Source organism: Amphiura filiformis, chromosome 16 (genome assembly GCF_039555335.1).
Source record: "Amphiura filiformis chromosome 16, Afil_fr2py, whole genome shotgun sequence".
In the NCBI taxonomy this organism is placed as follows: domain Eukaryota; kingdom Metazoa; phylum Echinodermata; class Ophiuroidea; order Amphilepidida; family Amphiuridae; genus Amphiura; species Amphiura filiformis.
The window spans coordinates 17,583,861-17,608,440 of NC_092643.1; the positions used below are offsets into that span (position 1 = coordinate 17,583,861).

The 24,580-nt window shown below is 35.3% G+C and overlaps 1 protein-coding gene across 1 annotated transcript in view; it reads right to left on the bottom strand.

Annotated features, from left to right (window-relative positions):
- The window catches only part of LOC140135658 (b(0,+)-type amino acid transporter 1-like), a 71,221-nt gene that overhangs the window by 22,512 nt on the left and 24,129 nt on the right, over window positions 1–24,580 (bottom strand). The window contains exons 3-5 of the mRNA XM_072157236.1: window positions 22,047–22,049; window positions 14,285–14,536; window positions 11,550–11,675 (exon numbers count right to left, since the gene is read on the bottom strand). Of these exons, the coding sequence (XP_072013337.1) occupies window positions 11,550–11,675; window positions 14,285–14,536; window positions 22,047–22,049 (381 nt within the window). The remainder of the gene's footprint in view (window positions 1–11,549; window positions 11,676–14,284; window positions 14,537–22,046; window positions 22,050–24,580) is intronic.

A 24,580-nucleotide genomic window follows, 5' to 3' on the forward strand; every position in this document is an offset into this window, starting at 1 on the left:
AATTAATTGAAGTGTTAGTCTACTTGGTAAATTTGTCATTATAAACCTATGGGTATTTGTAAATTTAGTAACGTATTGAAACGTATGGAAATGGATGGAAAAGGATGGAAATGGATGGAAATGGATGGGAAAAGGATAGGAACAGATCGGAAAGGATGAAAATGGGTCGGAATGAATCAAAATATGACTCGAACATCTCGAAATGAGTACAATAAGAGCTAAAATTCATCAAAATGTGTTTTCTTATCCTGTGTCTTCATTTGTTTTCCTGTCTTCCCTATTTTTGCATTTCTTTCTTTCTTGCTTTTTCTTTTCATGCAAATAAAATTCAAATACTAGTAATCATGGTAATGGAAGGAAGAAAGAACAATTAGGCCTAGATTTTCTTTTAATTAATCAATTAACACAAGAAGGAAAGAAAGAAAGCACAATTCTTCTTTTTTAGATTAATATTAAAAGATATTAATTAATTAAATAAATAGTTGTACTTTATTTTTCTCAATGACATTATTTATTAGCATTAAATAAAAACTCCATGATCCCAATTAGGTGTAAGTTGGGACATATGACTTGACATGCATTACAAAAATTAATATGCCAAAAAAACAGGTTTGAAAAAAATTGACCAAACTCAATTTAAAAGATCGTACATGGCTTTAACTTTTGATTTATATACATTTTTATAGGCCTATTCCTGCATGTAGGAGGATATCGCTGGTATGAGTTTCCAATTCCCTATCAAATAGACCTTAAAATGTGTTTAAATTTAATCTGAGCATAAAATTCTAAAATTTGATTTAATATGATTTAGATATCATATCTATAGACCAATTTGGTGAATGAATTGTGGAAAAATACACAATGTTTACTCAAGACAATTTTCACCAAACTTTTTTATGATGCAGTTCTTCTCCAGGATTGTTACTTTCTATTTATAGTACTTTAATAGCTGATGAACTACTTCAAAAAAGGATTTTAAAAGATTTATATTTCAATAATTATCTTGAAAAGTTTGCAACTGGTACTGGTGTATATATGATGCCATGAACATTTAATTACACAAATTATGTTGAAATTTTGTATTATGTAGTAATATTACATTATGGCCTTGACCTATTGAGATCTGCCAATGTTTTGGAATATAATACTATCTGTGGTTTTATGCTGCTGTGGTGGCTTTTACTGGCCACATTGTCCTGTGATTTGAGCATTTTGACCGACGGGTGAAACACATTTTGACGAATTTTAGCTCTTATTGTAGGCCTACTCCTTTCGAGATATTTGAGTCATATTTTGATCCATCAGGCTGAGTTCACATAGAAGTATACGGTATACGGTATTCGCTATACGAAATACGCTCATTCGATCAGGCTGAGTTCATATAGGAGTATACTATGTGAACTCAGCCTGGTCAAATGAGCGTATTTCAGATAGCTAATAGCGTAGTATACATTTGTAGGTCAGTTTACCAATTTTCTTCGCTCTAATCAAATGCTTGTAACTTTACTTCTGGAGGTCACATTGCATTGAATGAGGTGTCATAATGTGCAGAATTAGATAGTGCATCTATTACAAAAAAATGAATTTACCCACATATGGTTTAGTTTTAAAATTAGGACGGTATACGCTGCACTAAAATCGAGCACGCACGATTCCCACTATACTATACTATACGCATGTATACATGGTATACGGCCTTTTCGAATAGTGCCTTATGTGACCCGGTACTATGAGATTACATTGCCCGATTTAAGCTATACGCGTGCACCTGCTAAACGTGCACCGTATACCCGAATAGTATACTTCTATCTGATCGTAGCCTTATGTGACCCGGTACTATGAAATTGCCTTGCTCGATTTGAGCTATACGCGTGCACCTGCAAAACGTGCACCATATACCCGAATAGTATACTTCTATGTGAACGCAGCCTTACGACCCATTTTCATCCTTTTCGATCCGTTCCTATCCTTTCCCCATCCATTTCCATCCTTTTCCATCCATTTCCATGCGTTTCCATACGTTACTAAATTTAGACCTTTATCAACCAACATTTTATGGAGATGGTTTGGCTATATCAAATATATGGGTGAAATGTCAAGAACACTTGATGGACAAATTGAAGATCCGGGCTGAATATTAAAATAATTATACTTTTGAATTGAGTTCTACCTAAAGCAAAAGCCTCAATCTAAAAAGACTCAAATGTAAACCAATTATTGAAATATGAAAAAAAATGAACAATTAAAAATTCCACACAAGGGCCTATATGGTGAAATAATTTGTGGGCCTTTTCTCAAAATTCCGAAATGTAATCATTTATTTCCAGTGAATACATGTAGGTCTACATAAAATGGTCACTAAAATTGACCAAATAATTCTATTATATTTTGGGTTTTTTTTAATTTTGAACCACATGTCATTGTCCCAAGGAAAACGATATTATTAAAGGCGTTTAAAAATTGTTTACATTTTTTTTTTCATGCGATTTTATACATTATTTTTCATTTTTATATACTTTTCAGTGATTTAGAAATTTTGGCTAATTTTTACAATGATTTTTCCTATTATTTCACATTATATCCTGCGATTATATATTTTTTCTTGTGATTTCATATTTTTTCATGTGATTTTAAATTTTTTCTTGTGATTATTTTTTGCCAATATTTATTTAGGTGCTTTTGGGAAAAAAATCTATTATTTTAGTATGAAAGGGCAAAATTTTCATATGATGGATGGCTTTTCATCACAGCTACATACACTTTGAGTACATATCATTAAATTTATACCATTTACATCCAGGACTGTTAAATTTCAAAAATAGTTTTTTACCAATACTTTGCACAATTTTACAAATTTTGTCAAAATGTGTCAACATTTTCCCTCATATGACATGTCAAATTTGTATTTGTTTACAAAACTGAGCCTATAATAAATATAAATCATGCATATCACTAACGAAAAATTGGAATCAACTAGAATTTGGGGAATTATTTTTGTGTGAATATCTACTGAAACATACCCAAAGTTAAAATAGCTGAAATGCAAATCTGCTGCACATCTCCCCAGCAAACAATAAACGTTTTCGACATCATTCGCAAAAGATTATAAAAGGTTGTCAGAAAACGTTGAAATGTCGGGTTATATAAAGGGTAGAATAAGAGTATAAAACGCTTTCATAACCTTAAAAACATTTTTGATAATCTACTGCTCAGCAAACAAAAATGTTTTACAGAAAACGCTTAAATGTCGGGCTATATAACATGTATAAAGGGTATAAAAACGTTTTAATAACATTCCAAAAACATTCTTGAAAACTTGACACAAAACATTCTAAACAGAATGTTATTTTGGGGTTGAAAAAATATTTTGCGAAAAATGTTTGCCCAAAATATTTTCAATAACGTTTTAAAAACGTTTTCATGACGCTTATATAACCCGACATTTAAATGTTATTAAAAGGTTTTGAAAAACCATTTTAAGAACATTTCTGTGTTTGCTGGGTTCAAATATTTTAACATATAATGTTATTTAAGTATTGACACAATATTTGGCAAAAATGTTTGCAAAAATAGTTTACAATAACATTTTTTGAAAACATTTAAAAATATTGTTGTAGTGTGTTTTCATACAAAACGTTTTAAAACGTTATCATGACTTTTATATAACCCGACATTTTAATGTTATTAAAACGTTTTTACCTAAACCAAAAGCCAAAATATAACTCATTTAAAACGTTTTTAAAACGTTTTTGTGTTTGCTGGGTCCAAAAAAAAGGGATCATTCCATGAGACTGGGGAAAATCATACCAAAAACAAACGCAGGGGTCTGGCATTCGGTGAGAGATTATCAAAATGTGTCCAAAATTCATGAAAAAAGGGAATCTGTTGGTGACAGGCGAACAAAAAGGGGGTAATTGGGTGAGAATGAGTTCAGTTAAACAAATAAGGGGGTCATGATGTGGGTGAGTGGGAGTTGAAAAATGGGGGTCAATGTAGTCCTGCAAGCAAGACACCCCCCCCCCCAGATTTAGGGTGGATTTCAGCTTTTTCGGAATTACTCTGGGCCAAAATTTAATTTTTATTTTGAGGTATATGTGGTGTTTCCAATTTTTTTCCTAAAATCTACAAAATTCTTTTATATGTTTTAGCAAATTTTTGCTAATTTTGTCCATACTACTACAAATAGTTGGGCAAATTTACCATAATTTTAAACAGAAAAAATGTTGGTCACCTCATCAAATTTGGTTTATTTTTTGTGTATGTTTTTTTTTTATTTTTCTCTGCATACCCCAACACAAACCACAATATAACACTTTCCCTCTCCCTTTGTAAATACTAACTCAGGCGACTATTAGTATTTTAATTTAATTTACTCATTTTTCTTTATTGTTGTGAAGTTTATGTAGTTTCCTTATAAAAAGTCTTGGGATATCTTTTATAGAACCTATACATTTTCTCTTGCTTGAGTGTAATCTTTATTTGTCTGAGCTGAGTATTTGAATGGAAACACTAGGTCATGCTCCCCATCCACAATATTTTTCCAGTTAACATTTGCATGGCATACATAATGTACATTAGTATTATGAGGTTAGAGATTCCACATAATGCCATTATTATTTCCTCTTACCTAACAAAAAGAAACAAAATAAAGTCTGCACAAAAAGTAACACAGCTGTTACAAATACGTCTATAGCTTCAGAACCAATAACTGTTTTCAAAATATTTTAACACTGAGGAAAGGATGAATTATTTACGCGCATTTTGATGCCCCATTTGTCAAATGTCGTTCAATATTAACAATACAGCAGTGTTTTAAAGAAAAATATCCGAATTTAAAAGTTGCCGTTTAGAGCGATCAATGGTTATTATGCCAGCTCTGTAGCACGTAAAGCTCGCCATTATCTTCACGTTTACTTCAAATCAATACAAATAGCTGCAATTTTTAAATTCAAATATTTTTCTTTCAAAACACTGCTGTATTGTTAATATTGAACAAAATTGGACAAATTGGGTATCAAAATGCTCCTTGCGTGTACATAAGCATGCATACACGCTAAACTTAGCAACAAAATAAAAATAGGTAAAGTTCAATGGCCAAATATGATCAATTCCAGAACCCACAACAGTGCCAGGTAAACAATAAAAAAGTACAATGGAACAGTGAAATAAGTGAAGAAAATCACTGTTTGTGCACATAAGCAGACAAACCAATCAGAATTGACTAATATGTGAATGTTGCAATTTTTGCTGTCTTCAGTAGATAGCAGATGCCTGTCCCAGTGCTGCGGATGCTAAAGCTTAAACAATTTTCCACAAAATGTCAAGAGTCCCAAAGATCATGGAAAATTAGTTTTTCAAGTTTCCAATATTTGTCTTGGCCCTTCAGAGCCATATTACGCGTAAAATAAAGGAATATGACTGATGATGCAAGTCCTGTTGAAATGACAGCAGTGGCCTTTTTCAGTTCTTCGAATTTCAGAAAATAATTGAAAAAATGTACCTGCCTGAAAATTCTAAAATATTTTGTTCTCATCATAGCATAATTCATGGGTAATTAGGTGGACACTTAGAGTGAAAATGCCTTCTTTGAGTCACTTTGAAAACAATTATAAGGCTTTGTAGAAATACCAAATTGGTCAATAATATAATTAATATAAATTTTACGAATTTAGAACAAATGGCAATTTATTGTACCTAAAAATGTTAATATTGTCCATGTATAGGCACACTTTATCTCATATTCTATGACTACACCTACATCTCAGTCATTTAAGGAAATGTAGTCGAGCTGAGAAAATGTCATTTATCGAGGCCATTTTACACAGTAAAGGGGATTGTTTTGGGGTGAAAAAATTGGTGTCACTTTAATAAAAACCTATAGCAGAGGGTGTCCCAAAAAATAAATTTTTTGTAAAGAAACCTTTAATCATTAGCTTTAATAGATTGCAAAAAAATCAATCAGCTCACAACTTTTGAAGATATGCTGTTTTTTTAGAAATGTACCCCTTTCCCCCTCTGTCCACGGAGGAGGTTTGGCTACTTCAAAGATTAAAAAGAAGCACACGTATCATGCATGAATATCAAACATTACTCCATGATAACTTTATAAAATAACAACTTTATTTGGGGAATGGGCTTTACCGGTGGGCTTATGGGCTATGGAATTGTGGGCAAAATGGATGTGGAGTAGCACTTCTTTTGCTATACTTGCTGTTACTTATTTTTTTTGTTTATTTATGCCTTTTGTTTATTATGTTTCTTACTTTGTTGTTTATTGCTTTCTTTTTATTTACAACATAAGTCATTTCTCTTTTTGTGATTAAAAGGTAGCTCTGAAAAGGGCTGTTTGGGTTGTCTTTGGTTCTTCTGAAGTGAGTTTACTGTGCTGCTCTGCCCTTAGACTATGCCACAGTCGATTTTTGATAAATAAAAGCACATTATTAATCATGATGAAAGCATTCAGCTGAACTCGAAATTATACTGATATTTATTACATCAAATACTAGTATAAAATTGTTATGAAAAAGTTTATATAAATTTATTAGTGACAGTAAAAGTAAAGTGTAACATATCATAATGTCATAATTATATTGGCACTTCAATACTGAACAATTCTGATTTTAGAATCTACCAGTTTATTAATCGCGAAAGTCCGAGTTAAAAATCGACTATGTACTTTGAATTTTAAACGGGACTTTGAACGGGCAAAGTCCCTAACCCTGAGTCTCAACTGAGAGTTTAATGTTCCCGCCAACACAAAGGGCGGTATAGTTGTGGACCATAGTTATTTTAATAATTACATGGTGCACAACTATACCGCCCTTTGTGTTGGTGGTGTCCGGAAGATTTAAACCATAACAAGATCTGGGCGACCAATCACAAGCCAGATCCATTTAAAGATGCATTACATCATGGCCAATTTTAGTAGGCCAGAAATCCGACAATCTCATCTATAGACAGCCATGTTAAGCATGTAAACCGCAATCCAAAGTCCACCTGGGAAGCAGACAGGGGGAGTACGGTGACTGAAAAGATCAGTTGTGAAAATCTATCAATTGTGCACACATTAATTAAATCAGAGTTTTAAGCTTAAATACAATATCCAGAGTATGCACAATGGGCAAGTGGACTACGGAGTAGTATACTCTGCCTTCTACCTGGTTGCCTCCTTGACAACCTGTTTCAGCCCTGGTCCTCATTACATCAATTGCATTGCATACCAATACTTGTGAATGCAGCAGTAATATGGTTGCGAAGATCTTGGAGTTGGAGGCTAACTGATCCTCGCTTTGGATGTTGCCCCAATGGAAGAAATCAAGCGGTGCATATCAATTTGTAAGCGCTTTTTAGCAAATTCACAGTTCATTGAATTTACAACCATATGACAAACCAGGCAAAAATTGTGACTTTTTGCACAAGATTTGCAATTTAAAGAGAATTGGCCATTACTCATTCTAGTGACGCTAGTATATGGACAATATAAGTGTGCTTTTTCATTTAATGACACACAAAATTTGAAAAATATTGTAAGAAACACTTGAGGTTTTGACTTTTAAAACCTACATTTTGGTAAAAAATGTGCTTGGATAGGAAGTTTTCAACAGATTTACCACATTCGCCTTGCTATCTGTTGACCTAGTGACGAAAAGTGTTTTAAAGGGGGAAGGGAAGTGTTAGCTTTCGTTTGATATAAAAAAAATTCTGATTGGATGAAGGGAATACTTGAAGGTTTCGACAAAAACAAATCAAAGAGGCCTATTTTTCAGCTAGAAGCTCCACAGCTCTTCGATGCTATGCACTCAACCGTACAGTGTAATCAAAGACTGCAGTGGAGACAATCACTGCTTGCTTGAGAGCTTTTGGACGAAAATGTGTGCTCAGGGTGGAAAGTGTGCGCATGATGGTCTATAAGAAAATTGTTTTGGTAAATAAACCTTTCCATATGTGAGGTCTGGTGATCTAGCAGACCACTCCAAAGCCAAACCTCATCTGTGTACCGAGTGAAAACCGGTACATTTCTTTAAAAGAGCATATCTTCATAATTCTTTTGGTTTATTAAAGCTAACGATTAAAGGTTTCTTTACATACCAAAATATATTTGATCATTGTGATCAACTTTTCAGAAATAGGAGGAAAAAGAGGGCGCAATGAGGGTTCTGTTTATTTTTGGGACACCCTGTACCATTATAGATATTTCAAGTTCCAATCAGAATGATGTGAAAATATGACTCACGATTTTGTTCGAGATAGGCCGAGCGACTCAGGCTAAGCATACCATTTACACGATATGAGATACCACAGAGCCTGCCACAGAGTTTCTATTCTGCACGCTTTTTTACGATTTATGCATGATCAGTACCCCATATGATATTTATTTGAATTGTTTGAATAAAGATGATTTCTATTAAATTCCCATCACCTGTGTCAAGATGAGACGGTGAAGATTTTTTATTCACTTATATTATAAAAATATCAGCCTGAAATAAAACATCCCATTTTGTTGTTGTGATTTACCTTTAACATGTTTAAAAATCTGTTGTTGAAAAAGTTTCTCCGTGGCAATTGATATGGTTTGATTGTTAGATTGCCCCTACTTCGTAGACCAACTCCCATTCCAAGCCTATAGAATGACTTCAATGTCTTGAGACAATTAGGACGACCACCAACAAGACAGAAAGACCATGTGTTGAACAATTCAGGAATGTCTATAGGTGGCCAAAAAGTCCAGTTGTTACGCATGCAGGAATGGAGTAAAATGACTGGAAAGGGAGCGAGGGGACCAGGCTCAGGATCAGGCAAGTGAAAGTATAAGAGATGAGCATGCTCCCTCTTAATATTATTTAATTGCCTTGCTTGGAAACAAGAAAGTAGCAACTGCTTAAATTTGTCTGTGATCATTGTGGACATTGGTGGCAGGCCTCTAAATGATACCAATTAGTTTGCTCTTCCGCAACTATTAACATGATCAAACTTATTCATTGCATGGCAGGAGGGACAGGAGAGGCCAAGAGTGGGGGAAACTTCAAACCCCTACATCATTTTATAAGCTTCTATAGGTGTAATTTTTTACCACATATCATAGGGGTTATTTTTACTCCATTTCTAGGGGTAATTTTTACTACAAAAACCAGCAAAATGTTTTGAAATATGGTCCCACATTGTTTAAAGATTTCTTTAAAGTTTTTGGACTATTTTATTTTTACTCACACTTGAAAATTAACCGCCCTTTACACGCCCCGAAAAATAATGGTAATGTCACTGTTACATGGGCATGCTATAAATCCAAAATTTATTTATTTATGCTATACTTTCTTTAAAGTTTATTTAGTATGTTTTTAGGATTAGGTCTATGGTTTAGTTAGAGTTAGGCATCATTGTTACGGTTAGGATTATGTTTAGGATTAGGGCCGTTGTTAGGGTTAGTATATTGGTGAATGGTGATATTATTAAAAAAGGACAGTCACAACTAAAAAGCTGTTCATTGGTACTGAGATACTGCAAAATACTTACTGACTAGCTATTAAAATCTAATTTTCAACTTCATAATGAGGTTCCGTTGTAAGATTTCACCAGCAATTTAATATAACTAGTCATCATGGTCATGAAATATTAGGCTGTTTTTGGATTAGGCCTACATAATACATAGAATTGTCTCGAGATGACCTACGCTACACATTACTATTTTTTTTTTTTTTTGCTGCATAGTATGAGATAATTTTGCGTAGGCTAATCATGTCTACACCAGCAATTTTGATGTCAGTGTGGATATCTGTCTAGTTGGGCATGTGCTCACGTCCCGGGGGGAGGGGGCACTCCAACTTTGGAGGTGACGCGTATGTAGAGCTGTTACGACCCCCTTTTTCAGCGTCGCTGTCACCCAAAGACCCCATATTTTTTTTACGAACACATGTTCTGTCACCCAAAGTTCAATTTTAACAGCAACCTTCATTTATCACTGATTTGAAGCCATTTAGAACTAGAAATTTGATTTTGAGGTTTTTGTGGCACTGTTTCGGCTCTCACCCAAAGATCCATTTAAAAAAAGTCATGTTCTCACCCAATGACTCCATATTTTTTACATTTTGCTTTCACCGAATGCCCAAAATCATGCTCTCACCCATTGACCCCATATTTTTTTACATTTTGCTCTCACCAAATGCCCCTTAGTGCGAAAGTGCCAGCCCTACACCTATATCCATTTCAAATTGAAGTGTCCCCCCCCCCACCGAGCTCACGTCATGTTAAATTTGATACCTTTTAATGGCCATTTGTATGAAGAAGGTTTGATAAGGAAATGGCTCATAGTTTTGATTGAGAAAGTCATAAAATATCTTAAAATTATGTATGATTTTTGAACACACTGTATCCACAGATCCTGATTTCTAGGATCTGTGCTGTATCTCAGCAGCAAGGCAACATAACTCATTATTATAAGTTTGATTTTTTTGAAATCCTACAATGTTCTTAGCACATTGACATTGGTTTTAACACAAGATGTTTTGATGGTGGTAAATCAGAGAAGAACAAAATTGTGTACTTTTTGAACCAAACTTTTCCACCCTATATGATATGTGCAAGAATAGTTTCTTGGGAATTCCCACTCCTGAAAAGGTCTTTTTCTCGAATTCTAGAGAATCCCCTTTTCAAATGTCCACTCCTAAAAAAGAAATTAGGGTCTTTTTCTTGTGAATTCATGTGTCTTCTTTTTAGTTCTTTATGATTTTAAGAATAATTACGGGGGGGGTAATTCCCACTCCTAAAAAAGGGGACATTTTCTTGGGAATTCCCATGTCTTCTTTAGGGTTTTGAAAATAATAAAACAATGGCCGATGTGGTGAAATTTTCACTCCTAAAAAGGTGTCATTTTCTTGGGAATTCCCATGTCTTCTTTAGGGTTTCCAGAATAATGACAACCCCTTTGGGAGGAAAATTTGTACTTCTAAAATGGGAAAAATGGGACTAAAGAAGACATGTAAATTTTTACCATAAATTTTTGGGAATTCCCAAACCAAAATTTTATCAAAAACAAATGGGAATTCCCATTTTGAAAAAAAAAAAATGCTTAAAAAAATGGGAATTCCCAATGTCCCTAAAGAAGACAGGCAAATTTTGGCCAAAAATTTTGGGAATTCCCAAGCCTAAAAAGTCGTCTTTTTCTTGGGAATTCCCATGTCTTCTTTAGGGTTGTGAGCATAAAGGCCATTTTTTTTGGGAATTCCCAGAGCAAAATTTGGTGAAAATTTTTGGGAATCCCATGTCTTCTTTAGGGGGTGTGCCTTTATTTTCTGGAATAGCCCAATAGAGGCTTTCTTGGGTTATCCAGGGTTGTCACAACCCGAACAAATCAAATCAAAAGATTTTCAACATGGGGGGGCTGACAAAACCTTCTGAACCTCTGTTGTATTCACCCAGCCTGATATAGTCATTTTAATTCACATTGATATGCTAATTATTAATAGCACCTATGACTCTATAATTAATTAGCAGTGCCTATTAATGAGTCTTAATGGATTACAAGTGCCTAATGAGTGTTACTAGATGACACATACCTTGTCCCAATCTGACAAAGCCAATTAATGCGATAATTACTAACGCTAGAAGCTTTGCAGCTGTGAAGAAAATCTGCACAGAGTTGGCTGCCTTCACGCTCCAACAGTTGACAAATGTCAACAGTACTGAAACAAATAAGATATAAAACATAAACTGATTTATATAGTCATGCAAAAGTTGGTCCAGATCCAGGTACATATATCACAATCACATTCAAGTGCCCCCCTGACCTACATCCTACACTGTAAATCCAAGTGTTTAGGGTTACTGTAACACTTTTTAAACATGGCAAGGTGTTTAATTTTTCATTTACGCAATAAAGGTATAGGACACCTAAACACCAAAGTACACACAAAGTAAACACAAAGAGTAAACACAAGAGAGTATTTAGATTCTAAACATTTCAACATGTTTACTTTCATATTGTTTAGAATGTTAATGCACATATGTTTTATTTGTAAACATTTGGGCCAATACCATTGAATTCTCATCTTCTCTGCACAAACACTTTCCTATCTACTTTGACCAAGTCAGGCAAAGGGTTATTGATCATGGGTTGAGATGATAGGATTATGGAGCAAAGGATTATACCATATTTCAATTTTTCATTGTCTTTTTATTATGGCTGGATTTATGCATTACAGAGGTATATTTTAGAATTATATGATTGGCTCTGGATAGTTACCCTGTGATAGTTACTTGGTGTTTTTAGGTCATTTTATTAAAGGCAAATTGTGTGAAAAAATGAACAAGCAATATGTGTAGGCCCTTATACTTCCAAATCTAAATTAATTTCAATTGGAAATAGGCCTATATATGATATGAGATCAATTGGGTTAGAAACCCACATACAGGCATCATCATTGGGGGGGGGGATGATTATATGAACCATCCCTCCTGGCAAAATATTGGGCAGGATTTATCCCCCCATATCCACAGGATCTACGCATGGTATAGGCTACATATTGTTAGGCTTCAGCAATACAAAGTCTGCTACCAAACTGCATTGGCAAAGCCACTTGTGGCGCTTGGAGTCAGTCGAAGTGGCGCACAAGGTGGTAATTTTAATATTATTTTCACATAAATCTTGAACAAAAGAGGGGTGAAAATACCCAATCTGGGCCTTTAAAAACCTTAAAATCCAGGAGATTCAGGGGGTGCTTCACCACTGCACAGTACCCGCTATGTGCCTGCTCTAACTCACAAAGTCCTCAGGCTTCTTTAACATGTTGGCACATCATGATTTAATACTGAAATTTTCCAGTTGGTACATGTACTTTATATAAACTAGTTGAGAAGGCCTGGTCTATTAAATGAGCATGATGAGTGTCCTAGTTTAAAAATCAATGTCCCTGGTCCTGCTGAGATGCCTTGGGTGATTGTTCTAATATGACCACCTAATTGATATTATCAAGAAAGGTTACAGTTAAAATCAACATTCAGGCATTTGGCAATCACACGTACATTATTCCTTAAAGCTTTAATATACGATTTCTGTTAAATTGTAATTTGGTACTTGTAAACATTTTTTTTTTCATTTTTGTTGAACAATATATCAAGTGAATTTCTTTTGAATATATATATTCAATGAAGCAATTTGGTAAATCTTTGCCATAAATTATAAAATATGCATTCTTATATAACAACCCTATTACAATTTATACCCGAAATGGTTATAGCAGGGCAATTAGTGCCATTAATACTAGCCTATCTTTCATTTGGCTTATTATTGGCAAAAAAACACACGTTTCATAACATCATATTGATATACACCAGGCACAAAAAGAAACTCGTCAGTTATATTCATCCTTGCTGTTCAATAACTTGATAATTTTGGATTATTCTGAAATGTACATTTTGTTAATTGGACTGTTCTTTCTCATTTGACACCCTGTTCGTGAACATTGAGCAAGAAATGACCAAGATATGCGCCTCCAAATTCTCAAACCCCAAAATGAAAAGTTGCAATTTTAACGAATCAATTGTGCCTATTACACTGTGTGCTTTATTGATTGACCCGTGGTGCTTGTGTGCAATACAACGATGCGTTCCCATTGAAGATCGTTGAAAATGTAACTTTTGATTTTGGGGTTTGAGGCTTTGGAGGCGCATATCTTGGTCAATTCTTGTTTGTTTTTCACGAACAGGGTGTCAAATGAGAAAGCAAAGTCCAATTAACAAAATGTATATTTCAGAATAATCCAAAATTATCAAGTTATTGAACAGCAATATAACTGACGAGTTTCTTTTTGTGCCTGGTGTAGAACGGCTTGAACACAATTGGGCGCAGCACTTACACTAGTTGCGCACTTTGTATTTACGCATAATTGGTATGCATGTGCTATTTACACAAGCGTAAGCTGGGACTTTATTGATGAGTGCAGTAACAAAATCTGAATACTTTTTGCCAATTATAAGCTGAACAAATTATAGAAAAGGAGCCTGAAATTGGGACCCTGAATGTGATCTGCGATGTTGGGTGAAGTTTACCCAAGAATTTCTGCTCGAGGATACATGGTTGGTATCACATTGGGTTTGAGTGCCTCCTGGACTTGGAATATAGTAGGCAAAAGCACTATACTCACATAGCACTTGTTCAGTGTCTGAATAGGACCATGACAACCCCTCTCTGACATTACAAAATCCACCCTCGGCGCAAGCGCCTCGTTGGTGGCTTCGCGGCCATGTGCGCGCACATCCCCCCTCGAGGAACTAGAACTAGTTCTATACTCACATATACATACAATTGCAAACAATTTAATGGCCATTGTGGTTTCTTCTGGAGTGCAATCTCCAAGCCCCAGTGCCTCAACCACATACGTGCCAAAGATTAACGAAATGATGGAAACTATTGAAGGTTTGATCATGATCGTGTAGGTCCATGCGAATATGAAGGCTGGTAAGGGACCAAAGGCTTCCAGAAGATAAGCATATTCTCCTCCGGATTTGGGAATGATGGTTCCGAGTTCGGCATAACTGAGAGCACCTGGAAAAAGATAATTGATAAAATATCATGATAAATTATTAAATTTATGTCATTCCTTATATGCACCGGCGTGCCCAGGATCTTTTCCTGCGGGGGGCTCAGAGGGGCTTTCAGAGTTATGCGGGGGGCTTAATGGCTAAAATCACCAAAATACTGCTGATTTTACATGATTTTTAGCAAAGTGCGGGGGGCTTCAGACCACAAAGCACCCCCCTGGACACGCCACTGATATGCCTTATATTGCAGTACATGTAAGTGATCCCAAGATACGATAAACAGGTTCTCTAAAAATAAAGTTCATAATGTTTATGGGGGAGGGGCAGCATTTGATGCCTACACTCTTGGAAAGAAAGGACTTTGGGCGGCACCGGGCAAACAAAAGTACCCGAACCTCCTAAAAAACCTTTTGGTGCAAATTTGCTACAATAAAGGTCTTTGGGTGACCATTCTGGCAAGAGTTGGCAACATTTGTATATTTGGAAAGAGAATTTTTTATAAGTAAAAGAAAATTAGACATCTTTGTGCAAAATAATGCAGTTTATAAAAAAAGAAGGTTTTTGTGTACAGCAGAGATCATGCTGAAAAATTGAAATTTAAAAAAAAATGTGAGTTCTTTTTAGAAAACACAAAATGGGGCTTCGCAAATGTGTACCCTAAAATCAGAATATGTAGAATGTTGTACAATTTATGGTTTGAATATACATGTATAGCTAAAATTCCTGTTAAATGTATGTGCAGTTCAAACGCTACATGTAAAGATTAGAAGAACAAATTTGTTAGCAATTAAATTCAATGTTATGATAAGGCCAACAAAAAATAATGGTTTGTCTCAAAGCTCACGAGTAGTTTGAAAACAAATGCGAAATGCGATTTATTTATTTATTTATTTTTTTTAATTCCCGACTTTTTCCATGGTATTTGGAGAAAAAAATCTGATTTTCGCCGAATTTTTCTGGAAAAAATAAACTTTTTTTTTTTTTTTTTTTTTTAAATAAAAAAAAATTCTGCATTTCTTTTTTTCCAAATCGAAATCTCACGATTTTACAAATGCGCGCGCGAGCTTTGAGACAAACCTTTTTTTTTGTTGGCCTAAGCAAATTTAATTTGATTAAAAAAAAAAAAAAAAAAATGATATTAGTAATCAATTCTCAATTCACATATGAACAGTACAACATTCAATGCACATAAACATGTATATGGAAAAACTGTAAGTCACATTCAGTATGTAGCTAACCATACCTCTGATGAACCCCAAAGTAATTTTATCCTTTACTAAAGATATTAAGAACTTGGGGATGCCCAAATCAAATAAGCTAGCTAGGCAGTATAATTGGATCATTCAAAATGTGGCTAGTAGGGACTCAATAGACATGATACTGATAGAGACTTAGCCTTTTCAACTTAAGATCCGTTCATACTACGCCGCAATTGCGATGCAATGCCACATTAGTGCATCGGCCACATTGTACTGAAAAATACTGCATTGTGATATCACAATAAAGTTAAATACATTTTAATTTGGAAATGTGACGAGTTGCAGTGAGTTGCAGCAAAAAGTAATTGATATATCGGCATTGCACCGCATTGCAAGGCAATTGCGGCGGAGTGTTTACTTTTTATGAGTTCGAGTTGGAGAACGGGGAGTTAGAGTTACATTTTAGAGTTCAATTTAGAGTTAGAGTTGCATTTTAGAGTTTGATTTAGAGTTAGAGTTGTACTTGGGTTTGATTTAGAGTGTGTACCAATGTGTGTGTGTGTGTGTGGGGGGGCTGGATTTATTTTGGAGGTGCTTTTTCAAATGAAAAATGTGCTTGTGGTGATTTTAAGCTGAACCCCATAAAAATGGCCCTATTTGGACTTCTTGTGTCAATTCTTTTCTCCCACTTTTGACACAATTTGTAGCATATTTTGGGGTGAGGTGGGTGCTACCCCCCCACACACACACACACACACCCCTACTTACATCAGGATTCTTGTGGGGTCCAGCATTATAGTGTATAGGCCAGTGGTTATTTCTGTGGTATATTTCTTATCACACCATTTTTGTGGGGTACTAAAAATGTACCACCAATAGTTTGTTTGGAATGTTTTTTACACAGACCCACCTTACCCCCTTATGATGTACCATTAAAGCTCTTAAATAAATATAGCATTTCTGCACGTTTCAGGCCATACAGGGTCCTATATTAGCTAAGTTTTTTCTTGATGGGATCCATGATTGCTGCAACTTATACAGTACCCAATAAGAATGCTGGCACAAGAACACACAGTCACACACCCACCTATTGTATGCCTGTCCACCCATGTTGTCAATGTAGCCATATCAAATGCCTGGATCAAACGTGTGGTTGATGGCAGCAACATCTTGCAATGCATTCTGGGGTTGCATTAAATTAACCACTGTTGTCTTACAGCTATGCTTACAGTGAGGTTCTATCACAGTTTGAACCCCAACCATGCACCCTTGGACAGGAGTGTGATTGATGGCTTGGTCCACAACTCAATGTGAAGGTCTTTGGTCAGTATAAACAGTAGTCACGTAGTGACCTTCATCCTGTTGACCAGGCAAACTTTCAAGGGCAACCCAATTAAGTAGGCTTAAAATATAACCAAGTCAATGTTCACCTCTTTACCAACAAACTTTACACAGCTCCCAACTTAATGTGTTTTCCAGATATTTGGAGCAGCACATAAAAATAACAGATGTGGAAACAGGTCAAGTATACAGACCAGTAGATACCAGTGCAGTTGTAGTCCCCGTTGTAGTCCTACTAAATTCATGGCATATTGGAAGGCCTAGGTGAAAGTTGGCCCATATTTGCAAGACTATCCTTGCATTCAAGGTGAAAGAAACCAGGTACTCATGTTACCCTCTGGCCATGGTCTGGCCTGCTGTCAAATCTTTCCCAGGGAAAGATGACATTCCAATATTCCCCTTTAAGAAGGACATAGGCACCACAGATTCATTGTAGGCACTGTGAGCTATGTTTTAAATCATATTCAATAGTTAGGTCTTTAGTGGGGATGGGTAGGCCTATTGCACCCCACCCTACTTGTATGTACATGCCCATTTATGTGATCAATGACCATGTTGGCATCACACACACGTCTAGCCATATCAAACATGTGCTTGATGGTAGCAACATCTTGCAATGCATTCTGGGGTTGTATTAAGTTATTTTAAAAGGTATTGCAGCATAGACCATTTAATGGTCTATGGTTGCAGCTATGCTTAAGGTGGTAATGGAGGCATTATGAAAGTGCTCTAAACATGTTTTAAACAGATTAATTGAGTAGAGCAAAGCACACTTATCAATATGCCTTTTGTTTGAAGCAGATCGGACATACGGTTTTCAAAATATATCAATTTATATTTTCTTTATATCTTATTGTTTTTATCAATAATCAATATAGTTAATCCAACCCAACATGGTCCATGTGCAGCTCAATGCCAAGGTCTTCAAACCAATGGCAAGGTCATTTTCTACAGTCCATGTTCAAACAGCCAGGGTTTAAGTACTCATGTGGTGGATGACCTTTATACTTGAACTTTCGAAGGATGCAGGCACAGTGTTGTATTTTAAAACATATTCAAAGAATAAAGATCTTTTATATTTGGTTAAATTCTGCTATTTATTTGTTGACAAATTCTGATAATAATTAATCAAACAGAAAGTACAAATTTTCATTTTCTTGATTGTTTAGGCCTTTCACAATTGATTCCGAGTTTATTGTTCAAGATTTTAAAAATAGGACGAGGTGACTTTTCATTATTAATTATCTATTATTTTCTTTATTTAGTATTAGTTATCACAACCAATTATCAAACCATTTTGACGGGAGTCTGCATTTAATTATTTTATTAATATGCTTACTTTTACACATAGTATCAGGTGCAGTTATAAAAAAAAATAAAAAAATAAATGTTGACATTTATATAGCGCCTTTCACATGTATCAAAGCGCTTTACATTTATTCCGCCGTCGTTAGAATATGTCAGCTGCCATACAATGCCCAAGGCATGCTCATACCTTTGGGCGGCGCTCATACCTTTGGGCGGCGCTCATACCTTTGGGCGGCGCTCAATGGACAATATTCCTAACAGCTCCCCATTTCACCCCTGGGTAGAGAGAGGCAAGTGAGGTAAAGTGCCTTGCCCAAGTGCACAACACGATGGCACCGTCGGGGCTCGTTTATACTGTTTGTTTATTCAATATTGTTGATATGATTCATGTTAGAAAGTGGCAAGTAAAATTCATTAAAAGTTATTTTAAAGGAGAAAATCCAAAATAAAAATAAAATAATTAAATATTTTGCAATTTTCAATTTTGGACGGGCGGTTAACAGTAAACTAAGAATTTAATGTGAAGGGCCTTAGGCCTATACACACTACAAAACAAAAACCAACAACTATTGTTTAACTTCTAAGCTCAGAGCTAAAATAAGAGGTACAAAAAACTAAACAAAACAACAACAATGTACACTGGCTATTTTTGGCATGAATACTATTGAATAGGCCTATAGGGTACTTTTAAAAACAACTTGAACATGTTAAATGTCAAAATTTGCTCTGTTGACCAATACAATCACAACAAATTTGGCCGATTCCATTTCGGTGTACGCCTAAGTTGGGACATGTTTAAACATAAAATCATATTTAAAAATAATTTAAGCAATTCCATTAGATCGCACATTATGTTTTTTTTTAATGATGAAATGTCCAACATGGCATGGCCCACACTGAAGTCATAAAAACTATGGTCAAGCTGTCTGAAATGGCAATGATGTGACATATCACAGTGCTCTGACCTTGCGCCGGTAGTCCGAGGTGCTCTGACGATAACACTCCGATCGCCATGCAATCTACGTGTAGTAGGCCAGTGGGACAACGGAACCGCTACGTGAACGAGCTATTGCGCCGGGTGTAAAACCCTGGGTCTGAACACGGATAATGTAAAATATGCACCTACCCACTGGGAAAGTAATGTGCAAGATAGCCTATGGAAATACTAATGATTCTAGTCCTACATGAGAGCTAGCACACAAATACTTTTAATAACTATCCAGGGAAGTGCCACTAGGTAGAAATTTACACAAGCTATGGCAATTTTCAACATGAAAATACCCGTATGATCTTTAGTTTTGTCTTTGATGCAACTCTAACTGTAAAATGCAACTCTAACTCTGACTTGTAACTGTAACTCTAAATCGAACTCTGCAACTCCAACTTGTAACTCTAACTCTAAATCGAACTCTAAAATGTAACTCTAATTCCAACTCTAACTCTAACTCAAAATGCATTTACTCGTCACATACACATTATGTAGCTATATCCCAAAGTAATTTCATCCTTTACTAAACAATTCTATTAGAACTAAGGGATGCCCAAATCAAATAAGCTAGCTAGGCAGTATAATTGGATCATTCAAAATGTGACTAGTAGGGTCTCAATAGACATGATACTGATAGAGACTTAGCCTTTTCAACTTAAGATCCGTTCATACTACGCCGCAAATGCGTTGCGATGCGGTTTGATGCCATCCTGTATCAGCCGCATTGTACTGAAAAATACATTTAATTTGGAAATGTGACGAGTTGCGGTGATTTGCAGCAAAAAGTAATTGATATATCGGCAATGCACCGCATCGTAAGGCAACTCAATTCATGATTATTCCTTTGCCCTGCATCATGTATACAGACAGAGCCCGGTCCCCGCACTCCGTGCATCCATGGGTATTCATGCTTGTCGGTGAACTTTAAAAACACCCCTTATGCATCTCATTTCACGAAGTTTTTAGGGGGAAAAGACCCCTTTTTTTAGCGATTTCGCGAATTATTTGCCCTTCGACAATACCCCTATTTTCGCTAAAACGCGAACTATATTTCTAATATAAACACGCGTAGGCTGCTCGATGAAAATACCTTTTTTTCAATTTCGCGAACACATGGTTTGACAAAACATCCCTTTTTTTGTGTGTTTCGCGAATCACGTTTCTTCATCTGAAAACACCCCTTATTTCGCGAAATTTTCGACGAGCATGAATACCCGCGGATGCACGGAGTGCCTGGACCGGGAGACAGAGCCAAAATTAGTAATGTTCTCGCATGTTGTCAATTCATGTACAGGATGTTAAGGGTAGACGAGGTATTGTTGGTCGAAGCAACCTAAAAATCGATTTTCATTATCTAGATTAATATATTATTGAAAAACAACACCTTGATGTTTTGCAAAAGTTCATTCTACAAATCATATACTTTGCAAACTTGCTTAATTTATTGTTGTTAATGAGTTATGTACGTTTTACAAAAGTGTTGTTGTTTCAGCCCTCTTTACAACGTAACCCAAGAACCGCAGCACCTATAAAAGTATATCTGTGATATTTTAATTCTTCTACACACTCGCTATGAATTGAGCAATACAGTTTTTGCCAAAGCTCACTACCATTTGTAAGATGCTGTGAACTACCAAATCACAACAGTTTTAATAATTAATAACCTTAAGATCATAACTGTTATGAGCAAATAAATTGGATGACAGATAACTTTTAGTAAGTTACATTTTACTTTCAATTCTGGTATTATTTGCTATGGAGAAATATATACATAAATGAATTTGATAGATTCTGACATTTTAATTTTGTTGATGAGGAAATTTGTATAAGTCTCAAACACAGCAAAATTTACAATGTGGAGCAAAATTGACATGTAGACAGTGCTTTCATGAATACTTTAATAGCCTTTTCAAGCTGTTAAAGTATTCATGAAAATCGATTTCCGGTCATTTGGTGAATGAAGATCACTGAGGAGAACATTATTATTTTATTCTTTTTTTTTTATTCAAGATATTTGGTTCAACTAAGGAGTTGAATAATTTACAACCGTATATTATAGAGAAAAGCTTTGATTGTCGATCAAAATAAAAGTTTTCATTTTATCAAGTTAATCGCAAAATATTTGCACATTTCTCTCCCGGATCTTTGTTGCCACATACAGCGCCTATCATATATTTGAGAACATTTTGGAGCCTATTTCCAACTGACACAAATCTGTAGGCCCTACATGTATTTCATGTCAATCAAATGAAGCAAATTGTACATATATTTTTGGATTGTGTTTTTGCGACTTTGAGTAAAAGACACATACAGCGCCTTATCACATGTTTTAGAACATTGGGAGACATTTTTTTGTATTAGATTTCAAACTGGCACAAATCTATACTTTGATTTCATGTCAATCAATTATTGAAGGAAATCGTACATATGTTTTTCTGGATTGCATTTCAAAATGACAGTGCACATTTACTATATTTTTATGTCTTGTTAAGTTGTTATCAATTGAAGGAAAAATCAATTTCTGGCAAATAATGTGTTGAATTACATGTTGTTGTAAAATTATATTTTTAAATAATGGAGAAATTAGGCCGCCTAGAGTGAAATAGGCCACCACATTTCTTCATTTATTATATAATTTGCTGATAGGGAATCCCGACTAGTTGAGATTAACCGTATACCAGCTGTGTACTCAGGTATAGCAGTGGTATATAAAACCTCAACCGGTAATCAGGTGACTGGGGTTCAATTCCCATCCTGTCCTGTCCTGTTTTTTTTTAATCTATCAATTTTGACTTGTCTACTGAATGTCTTCAATCATGAAAAGAATCATTCTGATATTCAATTTCTTGCATGTCAATTTCAGGGCTGGATTTACCTTTTTGGGGACCCTGGGCCAGGCCAAAATTTGGAGGCCCCAAACACACCGTGAGGAAGGCATGTGCACTCAAGTGGCCATGTTTTTAAATCTTAGGATCTTAGGACATTTTCGTGCGAAAAATGTCAATTTTAGCCTGAAGCTGAATTTTGCTATATAACAGGCCAGTGCAGCGCTTCGCGTAAAAATGTCCAATTTTTGTACCCTATTTTGGCCCAATACATGGTGTTTTTCGGCTAAAATGGAACATGCACACTGCACAGGGCAATTTTGGCGTGGGCCCGGGCTCATCTGGCCCTATGGTAAATCCGGCCCTGGTCAATTTGCTTGAGCTTCATTACAACTTTATCATTTTATACATTTCATGATTTGTTTACTATCCATTAAAAGCAATTTCATATTAGGTTCAACATTTATGCCAAGTCATGCCTTAAATGTGACTCTTTTGGGACCATAGGAGTGAAATTTTATTGAAGTCTGAAGATGCATACAGTGACTCAGCTAAAAAACAATACTTGTTCATACAGAAATGCTTCACATTGACATTTACAAAACCATTGTTTGCATTTAGAATTGCCAGATCTGTGGTTAGATCTGAGTTATTGTAACCATTTAAATTATGTAAGCCTACATGTACATGTACAGGGTGTCCCAGAATGATCTATACCGGAAAAGATGGAATTTTTTAGGTATGAAGAGCATGTTTATTGGTCATATTGTTTTGCATTTTAAGTTCTACATATATTTAGCTTTCTCAGATTTTTAGATTTTAAAGATTGGACGTTTTTAGTAGAAGTTATAGAAGATTGCGTAAAAATGGTGAATTCTAAGTTTTGACAATGCAACCTATTTTGAAAATCTGTAAAATTACTAACCGTTCAGCACAAAGTTATTTGGAAAAAAGTTATGCAGGTATTTTAGTTGTGCCCCGTTCATATTTCCACTAAATATCCGATATCCATCTATTATTTATGACGTTACGAATCAGTTAAAGAATGAAAGTTGTTTTATTGACATTAAATGTACATAAAAAGATCCATGAGTTGATCAAGTGTGTTGTGCCATTTTTCAAGGGTATGCGAGTCGTTTATGCTGAAAATGAAAAGCAGGTTTTTCATCGATTTTACATTATTCCATGCCACGCCAAAACAAATAAAGTTAGCGTGCTGAAATTAACAGAATAAGTAGGAGACATGTCCAACATTATAATACAGGTATCAAAAATAGATACACTGCCCGTCTTCTATTTTTAGTTATTTTTGCAAACACGGTACAAATCATTCTGGGACACCCTGTATATATGTTTAGACAGGATTTACATTTTACAAATATTTCATTTAGACTATAAAAATGCACCATCATGCATGCACAACACTTTTATAGTGTACATGTAAAATAGTCACCAAGTTTTGTCAAGAGTCCTCAAACTCTTCTTTATATAGGCCTATACTGCAACTATGCAGAATATTGCAAGTTTCATTTTAAAACCTAGTAATTTAAACTGTGCCATGCCATTACTTTTAAATCAACATCAGCAGACTGAATATATTAAATGTTAATCTGTACGAATAATCCTATAGAAGTGGACTTCATGATGATGCTCATAATTTTATATGTAGCTATTATAGTGGGAATATGATTTTATAAACTTAAAAACTAATGAATACATGCAAATTAAAAGAAAAGAACTTTCAGTTTGGCCGGGAGTTTGGCACTAAAGGCGCACCATTTGATTTCAGGGGGGCATGGGAGTTTTTTGAAAAAAAAAACTTCGCCCACTAGTGAGATACAAATTTTCACTCACCCAACTCTGTATAAAGGTGACACATTAAAATCGGGAAAAAAAAAACTTTGCCGCCGAGGGCGGCGAAAAAAAAAAATTTCACCACCTTCGGCGGCGAAAAAAAAAATCTGCTATACCCAAACTCCCATGCCCCCTGAGAATCTAATGGTGCATCCCTAAGTGATGATAAAAAGAAAACTCACTTTGGTGCTAGTCAGTGGTGGCAGACTGAAGCATTAAATTTGAGGGGGGATGAGCATATTTTGTGCCTGTTTTAGATGAACATGCGCATGAAACCTTTTCAATTTTTAAGCCTGTTATTTTGGCCAAAAAGAAGGTGCATTTTGGAATTTGATGACCAGTGCATGCAATTTTACCCTATTTTACCAAAAATATGGTGTTTTTCAGGGTAAAATAGATGATTCACGGGGGAAAATGCTTTCATTTTACTACTATTAGAATTTTTATGGGGATGCCCCCTGTAAACATGGGGGGGGGGGGTAGTATAGCAAGTATTGCAGTGCTATGCATGTGTTGGGGCTGGCTCTGTATAG